General features: G+C 32.9%; 1 protein-coding gene across 1 annotated transcript; it reads left to right on the top strand.

The window, feature by feature from the left end:
* Nucleotides 1-1,481: 1,481 nt before the first annotated feature.
* Nucleotides 1,482-15,514, top strand: LOC148237299 (TATA box-binding protein-like 1). Its single transcript, XM_088205722.1, has 4 exons — nucleotides 1,482-1,558; nucleotides 6,814-7,358; nucleotides 7,855-7,949; nucleotides 12,406-15,514. The coding sequence occupies exons 2-4, from the start codon at nucleotides 6,835-6,837 to the stop codon at nucleotides 12,633-12,635; spliced, it is 849 nt and encodes a 282-aa protein (XP_088061848.1). The 5' UTR covers nucleotides 1,482-1,558; nucleotides 6,814-6,834; the 3' UTR covers nucleotides 12,636-15,514.
* Nucleotides 15,515-16,793: the final 1,279 nt, after the last annotated feature.

Below are 16,793 nucleotides of genomic sequence, written 5' to 3' on the forward strand. Positions count from 1 at the left end.
GACTGCTTCTGGATTTAAAGCATCCAAGAACCGTCTAACTCTTCTTCTCGGTGGAAATGCATCCAGAGAATTAAAATTGAAACTTTTATTGATTTAAAAATCAGAAAATCTTCGTGCCATTACAGGTTACTCTAAAAAACTTACCAATTTTTTGGCGAAACAACCGTAAGACTTGGACGACACAAAATTTATTTATGGACTTGACTATTGAAGAGCTGCAGGAAATAGACTGCCATACGTCCCTAGAAAATGATGTTCCCGAACCTGTTCCTGTGCGAAATTTAACTGTCAAAACCATCGAAAAGGCCTTTTCTCTTCACAATCAATGCATGGAATTGTTAGAAGAGAACGATGAAAATTACGAGCGGGTGAGTGCTGTTAAACGTGGCTGTAATGCATTACTTGCCAATTATCGGCAAATTTATCGCAATAAACGTATAAAGACCAAACAAGGGAATCTAGATTCCTTTTTGCAACGTAGAACAAAATGAATAAATTATTAATTATTTAATGTATGCCTTTTTGTTATTATTGATGTTTATTTAATAAATAAAGTGTTTTTCGAGTTTTACAATGTTTTTTCAAAAATCCCCCGTTGATCGCAAAATTTCGCATATCGCGATCATGCCCAGAACGTATCCCCCACGTTGAACGGGAGCTTACTGTATACAATTATGCTAAAAAAATCCTCTATACTCTATCTTCGTTAACACAGTCTGTTCGAATCATAGAGTAAAGTTGTTTTGTTGTGTTTTTGCAAGCAGTGAAAATTATAATTTTTCTTTAAAAGCAAGCCACCAGATTTTTCTATCTTAATTTATATACATCTACTGAATTTCGGTCTTGTAGAAATATTTGTTTGTAGGATGATTTGGACATTTACATTTTAGCAAGTTTTTATGCGTTATTTTTCCATAATATGTGTTGAATCGGAGATATGCTTAATGATCGTATCTTTGTTCTGTATATAATATATTGAAGTAAAAAAATGCTTATTTTAAGAGTAATGGTTTTTTGGTTACTTGCGTATTTGTAATCTCTGACGTGTTTGTAATCTCTCCCAAAATATCGTGACGTGTACCTTTTGATAAATGTGTCGTAGCTTCGGCATTACTACAATATATATGTTTTCTTTTGATGCGATTGAAACGAGTGTCACTGATGATGTTTCTCAAATATATTAGAATATGTGCAAGGATGAATAGTAATTTATGTAAATTGTACTAAAAACTAATTCAGTTTTAATGTATTTCTTTTAACTCTAATCGTCATTGGGTATATTGTTTGTAGAAAAAATGTATCATGGCAATTACTCTACTTTGATAGCTATAGCATTATTTGTAAAAATATTTTTTCTCAATTATTGCCTCAGTATAAAAAATGCATTCGTTCATGAATGATTTTGGCGATCATGAAAGTTATGGCCAAACGGCGTGACTGCGTTCATGGCCGCATTGTCGCTGCGGGCCGCTTGGGCAGCTGGTCGCGGTGATGGCGGCCGCGGGGTAGGTCGCCGTCGGGCGGTCCGCGACCCAGCGAACTAGCTGCGTTTCCTGAGGTATCGTCGCCGACTCGACATCCGTTCCGGTCCAAAGCGCGCCCCCGCCCCCCGACAAACCCCCCGCGCCCGTTCTTTCGCGACTGCGCCGCCGCCCACCGCGTGTCGCCTCTCAAAATACTCTCGCAGCACCGCTGTGCGAATATTTTCCGCGACGATCGCGCGATTCCACCCCTAACTTTCGAACGGCGTTCCCGTACTCTCCTCCGGCCCCCGGCGAGGGCGGCGGCCCCGAAACGCTCGCCGAGTGGGCGAATCGCCTTCGATTTCTACAATTTCGCTTGCAAAAAACTATGTATAACTTGTCTCAAATCTACGTCTTTGTGCTCTGAAATAAGGTCAACCCCCTCTGAAAGAGATGACTTATTGTTTCCAGATAAAGGGTGAGATGTAATTATGCAACATCTACAAATTGCTTTGTACTTCTAAATAAATGCATTCAATTTTACATTACTCCTGATTTGTATTAACTATTTTCCTTGGAAATACTTAAAAATCAATATTCCAATCATCTTTCAACGATCATAATTAGCTGAAACATCAATATATTGAACAGTTTGTATATGAAAGGCTTTTACTTTTTGTTCCTACTCTCAAATTATTACAAAACAGGGGCATATATATTATTAGATATTTTTTTATCAAGTCCTCCAGAACCATTTTCTCTTAGACAATATGATATCGACAATATAAATTAGTTACGGTTACATCCCATATAGATTTATGAATAAATATTTTCACTTAAGTTACTTTTGGTGATATTTGAATCGAAATCTACATGAAATAATCCATATATTTTTTTATATATTAAATCAATATTTCTCCCTAAAGTCTCCCTATGAAAAATCACAACCCATCTTTATTTTTTAATTCAATTACAACAGGTTAATTTTTAGAAGTTTCTTGAAAATTTAATAAAAATTGTTATATCATATATGTACACACACACACACACACACACACACACACATATATATTTTGACTAGAGGTGATTGGTGATATTTCTATCGAAATCTACCCAAAATAATTTAATTAGAGGACTATGATTGCATATTTTTTGGTAAAATGTTTCTAATGTTTATTTACAGGGTTTGCTCCAGTCTCACTCTAAAAGACACCACCGATGTTTTTTTTAAATATTATTAGATATAATTCTAATTCAAAAGAAATATCTGATCAATTATTTTTAAACAATTATTTTTGAAATTACCACGTAATATGATCATATGTTAAGAATTGTGACTCAGCAATATTATAAAATAACTTCTAATTCAGTGAATAATGATATTTTAATGATTGTTGGTTAATTCCTTTTGATCACAAATATAGTTTAAAGTTTGATATTTGGAACTCAAATGTTGCTACATTTCGCATAAAAAGAGAGAGTCATATTAAATAATTTTATTCAAAATCTTTTAAACAAAACTGATCTTTTGAATTAAGTTGGCTAACAAACTTGGCCAAGACCGTTAAATCCCATTCCGATGTATAGATACACATTTTACCTGAAGGTGATTCTTGGTAAAATTTCTATCAAAATATACCCAAAACAATTTATTGAAAGGAATATGATGTAACGTTTGAAAGGTTTTGTTCTAAAACTTCTCTTTAAAAGGCATATGATTACCATTGCCACTGTTTCGACTCTTGCATTAACTAAAATTCTGCATCAATGAGCTGATCATATAAATTCCATTTCCAAGGAAAATACTTAATTGAAAATAATGATGTTTTAATGATCACAAATTAAGCTGGAAGTTTCGTATTAAAAATTAAGATGTAGATACATTTTTTAAAAAAAAATCTAAATCTTTTTTTGTATTGAAAAAGTGATTCTGAAATATTTCATGGCTTTGAGAAGCACTGTTCCATTACTTCCAAAGTATAAAGTTAAAATCGCATAATAGTTAACAAAGTAAAAGTAGATATTTTATACCACCTTTCTCTCGCTTGAAAATTTTATATTTCAGCCAGAAATTACCACCTTTGGAATGCTCCATAAAAACTATTTGAACCCAAAAAATTTCCCTCCTGATTAAACCATATAGTATATTGCCTTTTGTAAGTAAATAATACTAAATATCAAACTCGCTTAAGTCTTTAATCAGATATCTTGTTAAAATAGAAAGATTTAATTTTTTCTAAGGTAGTACTAAGATAATGAGAATTTTTATTTATTCGAATATGAGTTTGACTATGACTTACTAAAAACCTATATTCGACGAAGTTTTGCATACTTTGAAATTTACATGTAGAGTCCTTTTGATATTATATAATTCTTGCCTAAATTTGAAAAAAGAAAGAAACGAAGAAAGTTTATTTACACTGCAATTGATAAATAACCGTGACCTAGAAAAGTTGACTAACACAAAATTTCAATTAGTTACGGTAATATTACTTTGTCATAAAATATTTTATAGTATTTATAGATGTAAAATTTTACACTTAAACTTGAACTACAGAAAAGTTTATTATACATAAATTTAGAATCCACTATTTTAATTGTTTTTGTATATATTAATTCAACATATAGCACCTTCAGTAAAATACTATATAAATAATACATTAAATTTTTTAATTATAGCTCATAACTTAGTTACGGCACTTTTATTAAAACTGTATGCTACTCCTTTTCTCATCCACAGTTTGATTTCAAGATACGATAGTATTTTATTAAAATACTGTTTCATGTCTTTTAATTTCATCAATGAAAAATAGTTATAAATGAACATTAAAATGAATCGCGTTTCAACTACGTGTTGTAAATAATGTAATCAAACATCCGTAAAATCATTCCGGCACTGTTTTGTTGTTTTAATCAGTAGTATCATTTCTTTATTTCCTGTTGTGATATCAATTGTCGTTCTAACTGGTAAATTGCAATTGCGCTCCGTTCTCACCTTACACTGAATCCACCCACAAAGTCAATATCTGGCCGTCTGACTATCTAATTTGTAATTATTGTATAAATCAGATACAGCGTCCCTTTCGGTATATCCTGTCGTCGGCGAAGAACGATTCATGCGTGCATTCATTGAGAACTTTGTAGCTATGCGAAGATCCCATTAGCTCTCGTTGTCGTGCAACTCGTACGTAAATAGGTCACTTCCTCACGTACACTATTGAAATGGGCTGCTTCCTCACCGTTTTTTCACCGCTTTGTTTACACGTTTCGACACACTGCTGCTTTGTTTGATCTAATAAACATTTTGTTGTATTTTGCAACATTTTGATTAATAAGCCCATTGGGAAAGCATATTATGACGTGTTTGCAAATCACTGCTGTGCAAATTTGCGATAATTTTTTAACAGTAATCATCGTGCGACTACATACGGTAATTGACTTTAATTAAGTCTCGTTTTGCTTTAAAGATAGCTTCGGTTAGAATGTTTAGATTGAAAGATATTCTAAACCCTAGCCAATTTGGAACAAAGTGTATATTTTACGTTATGTTTTCATAATATTATCCATTCAAAAATGACGTCTTTCTAAAAAGGTGCATATTTGAGAATACCGTTTCTTTAGATTACTTAATGCATTTTCTACAGATGTATTTTTATTGTTCTGCTTTCTAAAAAAATGTTTAATGCAATAAATGTGATTTATTACACCTTTATTCTTGTTTGTATGAAACTGGCAATGATCTTGTAACCATTGTAAACTGGAAATATATATATACTGATGAGTTTCAAAAATGAATATTTGAAAATAGTATTTCATCAAATTTTTTTCACCATATCATACAGTTCTGCTTTTATCATGTGCCTTATATTTCATGTACTATTCCATTTTATATATGGCGCTGATAATACAATATTTTACTCATCTGTGTACTTTTACAATGATAACGATAAAGGGTTTTTCAGGATACTCATATTGTTAACATAAACTTTTCATATAAAAATATTAGCAATTTAATAGATACTGATCATTGATAATTTTTACCATATAAATATATTGTTAAAAATCAAATAAAAATATGTTATCAATTAGGTGCTATTTAACAGAGAATTATTTTGAGCGATGTGGGCATTAAAATAAATATTTAGTTCAATAAAACGAATTGTTTGTGTATTTATGTAAAATAAATCTTAGAATTTTTTAGTTATTCGTAAGGTATTCATTGTTCTGATCAATCTGTCCAACAGTAATGCATAAACAATTCGTTTTATGGAACAATTATTTTATACGTTGCTTGTTTAAATTGTCCTCTTGTGTGTGTGCAGTAATCTATTTGAAAGCGGTTAAAATATATAAAACCACTGCCAAGTCAGTTAAAACTGAATAGCCGGTTTTTCGCTCATTTAAAAAAATTAAAACCGGCTTTTTTGCCCCTTGTTTTTTACAATTATTTTTGGTTACGAAATATAATAAATTACAATATCGGTATTATTCAAAATTTATTCATTTTTCTGTTACAAACATTTTTGGGGGCGAGCCAAAATTTCTTTTGCTGGTGGGAGCTAAAAAAAGGTCACCCCAGAAATTTTTATTTGTTTATACAGCGTAAACAAACAAAAATGTCTATGGTGACTTTTTTATGCTGCTTCTTTTTATTTTTGTAATATATTAATATTTAAAATACCGGTATTTTTTAATATTGATATTTAAAATACTGGTATTTTTTTAAACTGATGTTTAAAATACTGGAATTTTTTGATATTGGTATTTTAAATATCGGTATTTTTTGATATTGATATTTAAAATACCAGTATTAAAATCCCTATGTGTAACCCAAATATTTCCATCTCTTAGTAGTTAATGAATATTGACGAAAATAAAGCGCTTTACTTATTTATGATTTCTGAATCGAGTTCAGAAAGTCCCCTGACAACCTTTAAATATGTAAAAACAGGATCCACATATATCAGTACATTCTATAAATTACTGCTGGGGGGAAAAAATAGCCTTGGGAGCACTCACACTAAACTAAGCCATAGAAAAAGTAAGGTGACTCCAAATTTTTCCTTAAGGTTTTTCTTTAAGGTCATTGCAAATTCAAATCTTACCTCAAATTACAATCTTTACTGTTAAGACACATCAGTCAGGATTAACGGAATACGAGGTTGCGCTTTTTAGCACATCCAGTTTCATTGCATAATCTAGCTACCTCAAAAACTATGCCCGTATGCAAAATTTCAGGTTTTAAGCTGAAACGGTGTGGTAGTAGTTAGCGAACATATATGAATTTATTTATGCATAATAATTTTGAAACGTATGTTTTGATTAACAGCATCGTTTTCTTTATTTCAAGGATTCCAAGACTGAAGTGGTGATGGCTACGATTCTCCAAGAGAACGGCATGCAAACACTGACGGGATCGAGCATAGTGCACGGACACTCAATGCCAGTCAACGACCGAACCAACCATGAAATGGGAGACCAGTCCGCTGAAACGGCAGTCGGCTGCCAGGCAGCGCAAGAGGAGGACTCTCCCGAGATAGACATAGTCATCAATAACGTGGTGTGCAGCTTCAGCGTCCGGTGCCACCTGAACCTTAGGCAGATAGCGCTGAACGGCATCAACGTCGAGTTCCGCCGTGAGAACGGAATGGTCACGATGAAGCTGCGCAGGCCATACACGACGGCGTCGATCTGGTCGTCGGGGCGGATCACGTGTACGGGCGCTACCAGCGAGCCCCAGGCGAAGGTTGCCGCTCGGCGGTACGCCCGATGCCTCCAAAAGCTCGGCTTTAAAGTTAGGTTTCACAATTTCAGAGTAGTAAATGTCCTCGGAACCTGTTCAATGCCTTTCGCAATCAAAATCACAGCTTTTTCTCAGAAACACAAAGAAGCAGAGTAAGTCACATGATGTATAAATTGTTCCAAAAGTCATCGCTGCATTCCGTAATAATTAAGACCATAACGTTGATATGTTCTATCTACATTATATTTCTCAATAAAAACTTAAAAGATAATGACCGTTGTAGCACTTATATAATGGGCGAAAAAGAAGCTACTAGTTATCAGCTTTTGATACAAAACATTTATAAATCATTTTTCAAATATACTATGAATAAAGTTTTGTCGTATGCACTTTGCACTTCCTAAAAATTTGTGGTGACTTGAACAATATTTCTCACTATTTTTTGTCGTTGTTGTTGCAATTATTTAATTGCAAAATAGTTTTCCAAAAAGTTATTTGATACATAGAATTTGTGTGCTATCAGATATTTATATGCATTGTCATTTATTAAAATAAAATATGACGATACATTTCTTTGATGACTTTTGGTACTTTTATTCTTATTTTGATACGATCAGTGTATGATATGTTTGATTTTTCCCGTTTCAGTTATGAGCCCGAATTGCATCCAGGTGTTACGTATAGAATAACTAGTCCCAAAGCAACTTTAAAAATATTTTCAACCGGCAGTGTTACTGTTACAGGTATGTTTTATTTGATTTTTCTTATGAGCCAATTCGCTATCTTGCTATAACCAGTTTTTAGCATTTAATACACTTATCAATTAATAAGGTATCGTTTATTGGTTTGTCAACATTTGGAGCGCGTTTGAAGTTTGTGTAACATCTAAAATATTCGACCTTCAATCATATGTTTGGAACAATTTTTTTATATATGCTTGGAAACTGGTTAAAAATTTATGATCTCAAAGATCGCATTGCGAGTATAATTATTAAAAATTCCGTTTCACATTTTCAACTGTGCTTGCTATTGTAATGTAAATAAGGGATTTGTGTCGCTGTCCTCAGATAATAAAATAAGGGGTCAAAATAGATAATATTAGAATATTTCAATATGTTGTATTGTACTCCATTTTACTCTTGCTGTTGAAAATAATTGATAATTATTCTTTCTACTTATGAGTTTTTAACCTCTTAACCCCTTCAACGTTATGCTTCACTGTTGAAAGTGTGATCTGCAGTGACACGAACTTTTTGCCGCTAGCGGATATATACACACCAAAAAATTATTTTTTGGTGTGATATATTTTAATACCTGCACTTCACTCTCCGAAAGTTGTCCTAGTGGAAGTTCGACCGAAGTCGGTCAAGGTCGCAGTTTTTCGAATAGCGTTCGCACAGCCGGGAATTTCATACGCGTGCGCGCTTCTCAACCTCGCGTATTATAACTACGTGCGTGTTTTAAACACAAAAAAAAATTAAAGCCAAATGGAGAAAAAGGAGATGGTGGATGATTGCAATGCACCGGAATAGATCAATGTTAGTAAATAAGACATTTTATGTTGAATCGAGGCTTCACTGTCACTAATAAATAATAAACAGGAAACGTTCAAGTGTGCAACTAATGAATAATTTCTATTATTTTTTAAGGAAAAGTATGGAAAGTCAATTTGCTGAATTGAGATTTTATATACAATATATAGCTTAGGTCTTTCTCTTTATGATACATGCAAAATTGACTGCGGATTTTTGCGGTTTTTAACACATTGCATACCTTAAAAATGTATTATTCTTAAAAATGGGACGGGGCTTAGTCGCGAAAGTTACGACCTAAAAATTTGTTCAGAATCACCAAATATACACATATTTAAAAAAAAAACGATACCGGGTATGATAAAATGCTAGTCAAATACTTTTTCTTAATATAAAACAGCAAATTTGTGACATATACAATTTTTTTTTTTACGCTACGCGGCTAAATTTTTTTATTACGCTACGCACGGCCGTTAAACACGGAATTCCTCTTCCTCGGGCCTACAATTAAAGAAATGTTAATGTCAAATTTAAAATACAGTTTTGTAATGATTGTAATTTTTTAATAATATGGTTACCGTGGTAAAATCAGTAAACGTCAAATTGTGGATCGCGTACTAATGAAATAAAATAAAAATTTGTTTGGAATGACTAAATATATACATATTTAAAAAAACGATACCGAGTATGATAAAATGCTAGTCAAATACTTTTTCTTAATAAAAAACAGCAAATTTGTGACATATACAATTTTTTTTTTTACGCTACGCGGCGAAATTCGCACGACCGTTCAACACGGAATTCCTATTCCTCGGGCCTACAATTAAAGAAATACTTTAAATAATTGTATTTTTTAGCACTTATAATATTATATATTTGACTAAGAGCACTTATGGAATCAACTAAAGTGGTGAAATAATTTTGGCCGTCCAGATCGGGCAAAAATACCAAACAGTGGCGCGATCGTGAAGACGCCCATATTAAAATTGAATCGTTCTATCTCAGTTTGCGATAAACCATCTCTATCTCTCTCTCTCGTCACGCGAGAGAGCGAAAGGGGAAGTATCTCGCCGCTCGCGCTCGAAGCGTCTTCGGGTATTAACTTCGGAAAGCGAGGGAATTTTTGGAGGCGGCGAAGTCGGCCGCCTCGACCAAAATTACCCCCAGTTTACCTCCCGTTCGCGGTGACCTCGGAGAACTTGCGAGAGATTTTAGCGCGGGGACAACCGAGCTCGACCGAAGTAAGCCCGAATTTTCACATTATATTTCCCGTCCTTGGCCAACTGTCGCCTACTTTCGGAGAGTGAAGTGGAAGCATAAGACATGGAGCTGTGGAAAGTGGTGATCTGCTGCAGTCTTCACACCAGTGTTTAGATTCCTTTCGAATACCCTTTTTATAACACAGTACAGTTTTGTTATGTCGTCGGCGGAATAAATGACGGAAAATGTGCTTCTACTAAATGTGAAGGTTTTGCGGTTTTAGATCTTCTTAACTTCTCTTCCCTTTTTTTTATCAAAAATATTTTTATTAATAATATTACTATTCTGAATAATATTATTAATTATTGCAACCAACTTACAAGTAAAAAATATGTAGAAAATAAAACGAACAATATGAACTGAACAAACCAAATCTGTGAAACCTCTACGATCGCTTGACATACTGATATCATCAAGATCGAACAAGCCGGTTCCCGAGATGAATCATTCATACATCTAACGTAAACAATGCCGCAAGCGGACATATCCGTCGTTTCCATCGAGTTTTGCTAAAATTTTCAAAATGCTGATATATCCATCATACCCACTTTGCAAGTACTTTTGTCATGATGGATATATACGACATATCCACTTAAGGGGTTAACCGAGCAGTTTCTTATTATGTGATTAAAAATAGTTTATTCTTAACGGGCAGTTAAATTTGTCAAATTAAAATTTATTCAAATTCACTAGACAGAATACGGTATTGATCCTATTGAAAACATTTTAAAATTCAATGATGACTTTTTGCGTCTAGCCTGTTACGTATGAAATATAATTAAAACGCCTTTGGGCGTCATGCCTGATTAAACGGTTAACATATATTCAGAGCCGGCTTTGAGCATACACAACCAATTCACTCGCGTTGATAAAATTAATAAAAACAGACGTTAATATTACTTTTATCACAAAATTTTAAATTACAATTAATATAGCAATATTTCATTCTCCTAGAAAACACGATGATGTCAAAATTGTACGAATTCTAGGGTCGGTTTTATCGTCTCATACTTTGTGTATCTTTGTAAAATTCGTATACATACTTAACCAAAACTTCATCGTCAAATTTGCAGGGCCCTTGGAACCCTTTGTGTAAAACAAACAAGGGCCAGAACTACTTGAATGTGTCGTTTCCATGAAAGTATGACTTTGTCGCAATAAATCAAAGAAATAAACAAAAAAAAACTATGGCCCTTTAAGAAGCACGTGTTCAATCCTTTGTTTTTCTGACAGTCCATGTTTCATCAATTTCGTCAGTTAAAGACATTTAAAAGGAAAATTCCTGATCAAAATATCCTCACTTCTGAAAATGAATCATGATGATACTCAGCCTAGGACGAGCAGTGGTTTTTATATATTTTAACCGCTCTCAAATAAATGACTGCATACATACTAGTAAAAAAAAAATTTAGAGGAATTTCAGCACTTTAAAAGGAGGACAACTTAAATAAGCAATGTATAATATAATTGTTCCATAAAACTAATTGTTTTTGCATTACTGTTAAACAGACTGGTCAGAAAAGACATGCTATGAATAACTGCACTGAATTCATTTTCAATGAAAAAATTTGAAGATTTACTTTTCATAAATGCACAAACAATTCGTTTTATTGAACAAAGTAATTATTTTAATGCACATATCTCTCAAAATAATTCTCTGTTAAATACCACCCAATTGATATCATCTCTTTCTAATTTTTAACAATATATGTTTATATCAATGGCGTGCGGTTCATACATGCGGTAGAAGCGACACATGCCATGGGATTGTAATATGATTCTAAAAATTAAATATTTATATCATTTATTCATTTATTCATTTGTGGAAATTTTAAACGTGAATTAAGGAATACGAAAAGAATTTTCCAGAACCACTTTTTATATCACTTCAACGCTCGTATGAAACTTTTTTTAATTTTATGATGTTGAAAATTGAACTTATTTATATATATTCCTCACCAGAATTCCATTTAATATCTATAAATTGCTTGAATAATGTGATTATTAAAAATTAACTAAAAGATATTCAATCAACATAATTCAATTTAATAAAATTAATTTTTACCATACCGGCGATAAGTGCTTATGTAGAAAGATCATTTTCTACAATGAAAAGAATAAAAACATTCACTAGAAATAGTCAAAGTGAGAATAGATTGTCAGCTCTTACATAAATATCAATCGAAAAAATACTTTTAGACAATATATTATATGATACGGTTATTGATGACTTTTGAAAGAAGAATCCCTTAAAATAATTCCCTGTTAAATAACAAGTGCTGAAAAATTATATTTAACACTATGGAAACTATGTAGTTTAGATTTAAACTCAATTCCATGCACTATTTGTATTTATGACAGCTTTAAGAAATAACAGTAATAAACCAACGTTTTGTTTTTGTTGCAGCACGGAGCGTCTGCGATGTGCAAACTGCCATAGAGCGCATATTTCCATTGGTGTACGAGTTTAGGAAAGAGAGGACGGCGGAGGACGAGATCAATTGGCAGGCGAAGCGCGCCAAACGCGCGGCGAACGTCGACATCCCCACGCCCAAGAAACACCAGGGCGACCCGATGGACCTGGTGACGTTGTCGGACGACGATCGCAACGTCGACAGTGACCAAAGTTGGGAGTGATGCGCCCGTTGAGTTCTCGTCCTTCGTTTAGGCGGTACCAAAGACTAAATTAATAAATATAACGAATTTATACCAACGGTTTACTATGTTATAAAATTGACTTATCGCGATATTATATCATATTCGATTCGCTGTAAATCACGATCAACATCCATAAATAGTGACTGAGTGACTTATTTTAATTTTATTTTTGTGAATGAAATTGTATTGTGACAAGGTACGAAGATGAGAGACTAACTAATATTAGAGCGATCGAACCTTCAGATATATATATGCATAGTGATATTCAAACGGTACGTATACGTTCACGTCCGACGGCGTGTCCGTTTTAAGTACGTTATCTATTGTAAGACGCGCCGTCGAACGTACGCTTGCTGTCGTCGGGCGTTTTGTATGGGAGCGCCGGAGAGTCGTCGAATCCTACGCAATAAGACTGATCCTTCGGTCCCCACAACAAGCATGCCTTCATATAAGTAATAATGTACGGAAACTTAAATGCAATACTCCCCATGACAAATAACAAAACGGCTCCACGTGTAATCATATATACATATGTATATTTATTTGTATAAATTATATCGTTTCTGTTGCTTGTTCACTGTTTAATGTGTTCTAGTTGTACTAATCGTATTGTGCATATAAAAGAAGTTGTATCTTCCGACTGTGAATTTGTTTTTGTTCGGTTTGTGTATTGCTTTTTTTTATAAATTAATAAGTAAACGTGTACGTATATTCATCTTATTATGTATAGTAACGAGTAGAGCAAATGGATCAAATCCTACTTCCAAGCGTGCTTTAAGCATATGCGAACGTATAACATTCGTTTGACGTTTAACGTATCAGTCGAGGTGTAGTCTGATTGGCTTCCATGAATTTTTTTTTTTGATCCTATGTACAATGTATTTATATATCGTTCACGTGAACTTGGAAGTGGGCGGAAATATTATATTTATAAAAATGTAGTAAACCCACCGTTTTGTTTTAACTTGTGTGACTGTGCCAAAGATCCGAATCGTCGTTAACGGCGACGTTTTAATAAGTCATGTATAATCTTTCTTTGGTGTAGTCTACTCGATGGTAAATATTTTCTTTCAAATGCACTCGTATCGTTATCGTAAGGAAAGTGAGGAAACTCGGGCAAGATGACATATACCTCAAATATATTAAAGAACTCAGTCATGGAAAAGTTTTGCTGCTTAATAAAGCAATTTATCTTGCGAGAGTGATGTCATAGTTACACTGGGGTATGTTAATTATTTTGGTTTATTTCAATTTATGCAAGAACAGCAAATTATCTTTGAGATTTTTTTTAATGTGTTCATCATATACTATTAAAATGTGTATCAAATTCATTTGTATATTTATCACATCAAATAGAATTAGGGAACGAGTTCGGAGGAAAGTTACAGAAAATTAGTTGCTACGTATTAATAGTAAATACAAGTATCAGTGGTGGATTATTTTATATATATTTCCCTAATTAATATGTGTATTAAAATACACAATTAATTCCCAAAAACTAATTCGCTTTTATCGTGTGCGATAGTGTGAGCGAACAACCTCACTCCAGCTTCCGGGGCGGGGCTTAGAGTAATCATCAAATTTACGAAATATCTTCATCACAATAAACTTATCTTATTTACAGTAATTCTGTTCTTTGCTCTAATGAATAGAAGCAATATTTACCTTGATGCTATTTCGATAATTTGTTACTATTCTAGAAAGAGAGAGACTGATTGTTACGATAAATCAACTGTATAAATAAGAGTTAGCTATCGTCATCACGTATTGTATTATGCGTGCTCATTACGCCTGTACATTTTTACTTATCTGTCAAGTTTTTTCAATTGTAGTGCGAAGAGTTGACATTAGTTGCTATGATATTGTACCTACGCTTTCCCAGTCATAATTAAAACACCGCTACTGATATATATATATATAAAATAAAACATAGATTTGAGATTTACAATTTCCTCAGAAATATAGATACGTTATCTTGCCTGGTTTTTCAACTACATCTAAGTGACAATCGGTAAGGGAAAATTGATATAAAACAAGTATACAATCCTTACCATTGCCAAGATTACCAAGATCTATCATTATTTTATTTTGAGGTTGCAGCACGAAATCGACGGACACGAGTATTTTTTATTAAATTATTATTTATTACTATGATTTTGTGTCCTCGATTGACTAAATCGGTTAACTTTTAAGATGCTACTTTACCGGTGTTGCCGGAACGCTTCTCAACTTCTACCTCGTCCTCTGTTCACATTTTTACCGTTTTATAAATGAGAATGTGTGATATCTTCGAGGCGTTTTGTGCAAATAAGATTTCGGGGTCCACTAATTACGGAAAAAATTAGCGCTAACGTTTCGCTCGGCTCACAAGTGCCTCGTCGGAACATTTGCGCGAATATATATTTTTACAAGTCGCACGGGATGTTTCCGATCGCGTTTGGCCAACGAACGGGCTAAAGACCAGCTTGTAGAAAGGTGCTCAATGAAGAGATTTTTTTTATAACTTTTTTCCGATTCACGCGTCGCCTCGGCTCGTTCGTCAATTGTAGTTTTATGTTGTTATCGTTTTTGATGGAGCTGCGTCGGGACGCCTTCGAAGACTGCTCAGACTGCCGTCGTTTCATCTTAACAATTTAGCAGTTTTGGTCTGCGCTTTTTGTTACGTTTCTAATACATGAACTGGCGCAGGTATACGAGTGTATAATTCATATGTAAATTATGTGAAATGAGTATATACTTATATAAATGTTGCGCATTTAAATTTCTTTGTCTTCTCTTATTTATAAGTCTACTTTTTTTGTTATATGTAGTCAAATTAGTGAACTCAATTAATTAATAATAATTTACAATAAACATTTTTTGTTTGTTTTATTTCCTATATTTTGCATTTTGATAGATGTACTGACATTTTACCAAATGTATATTGTGAATCCTCGAATAAATATTACAAAATATGTTTTATTTTGTATTTTGTCATTTATAGCCTAAATTTTTTCATATGAATATAGAAAAAATATAACATCACGAGTCGACCAAAATAAAAAAAAACATGGAGTTGAGGCACTGATCAGTGCACATCTATTTGTGTTTTTAGAATCATATTTTGAGTCTAAAAAGAACATTCTAGAGAACTAGAACTATTAATAAATGATCAAATATATATTAACAACAACAGTTCAGCCTTCAAAACCTGTTTAAAATCAGCTAAAATAAATACATTAACAGAAATTTTACTTTAAAAACACATTTCAAATAAAAGATGCAGTACTTAAACATTAAATCGTGAGTTCTAATAACATTATATATTTGACTTTTTCAGTATGATACAGTGAATGAGAAGAGATAAGCCTACTGAAATTCATCGAGTGTTCAGATTGGGTAGGAAGCTCCAAAATGGTGTGAGTTCTGTAACAGACTCCTACCATGTAAGGCACACCGGAATGTCAAATATCTAATAATAGTATTATAAAATAACGAACCACAATGACGGTCATTGATTTAGATTATTTGTGCTTATTTTATAATTTCTTAAAACGCCTAAAAGTTCACTAATATAGTGTGACTGGACGCCTTTCAAGAAAAATTTCCAAAATGATGTTTGATTTTTTTAGCTCCCGCAGCAATAATGACATTTTTATTTTTGGTGTTCTTTGATATTTTAAAAATCTGTTTACCTTAACTAAATAATAAGATATCAATAATTAAAAATAATAAGTTAGGAGTTACAATAACAACGGCATGCCTACATTCAGTGCGGGTCCATAACAGCATCAACAAATTTGCCAGCTCTAAAATGCAGTGAGAATGTAGGGGCAGATTTATTTGGTTAACATGGAGCCACGAGCTATGTGGCACACTAGCAACACTATGTGACGTAACAAAATTTCATTTGACAATTTCATAACAAACTATTTAACATTTAGTTCATACGATAAATTTCCAGTCTGTAAATTAGTCACATATATTTTAATAAACATTAACTATTATTAGAGCTTAGAATCAAAATATGTAACTATGCAAGACCTAGTTACATTTTATTTTAATTATTTATCCATTGGATTAGAAAAAATAAAATATCAATATGTAATATTCTATCAGAAATATAATTACATATTAAATTAATTATAATTAATTCCG

This window comes from Plectrocnemia conspersa, unplaced genomic scaffold (genome assembly GCF_051122295.1).
Source record: "Plectrocnemia conspersa isolate PC_06_02 unplaced genomic scaffold, ASM5112229v1 ptg000002l, whole genome shotgun sequence".
Taxonomy (NCBI): Eukaryota; Metazoa; Arthropoda; class Insecta; order Trichoptera; family Polycentropodidae; genus Plectrocnemia; species Plectrocnemia conspersa.

Excerpts from the sequence above, each read along its gene's own strand:
- LOC148237299 (XM_088205722.1), top strand. The coding sequence starts at position 6,835 with ATGGCTACGATTCTCCAAGAGAACGGCATGCAAACACTGACGGGATCG. Across the intron at positions 7,359-7,854 it reads CAGAAACACAAAGAAGCAGA|TTATGAGCCCGAATTGCATC; the intron begins GTAAGTCACATG and ends TTCCCGTTTCAG. Across the intron at positions 7,950-12,405 it reads CGGCAGTGTTACTGTTACAG|CACGGAGCGTCTGCGATGTG; the intron begins GTATGTTTTATT and ends TTTTTGTTGCAG.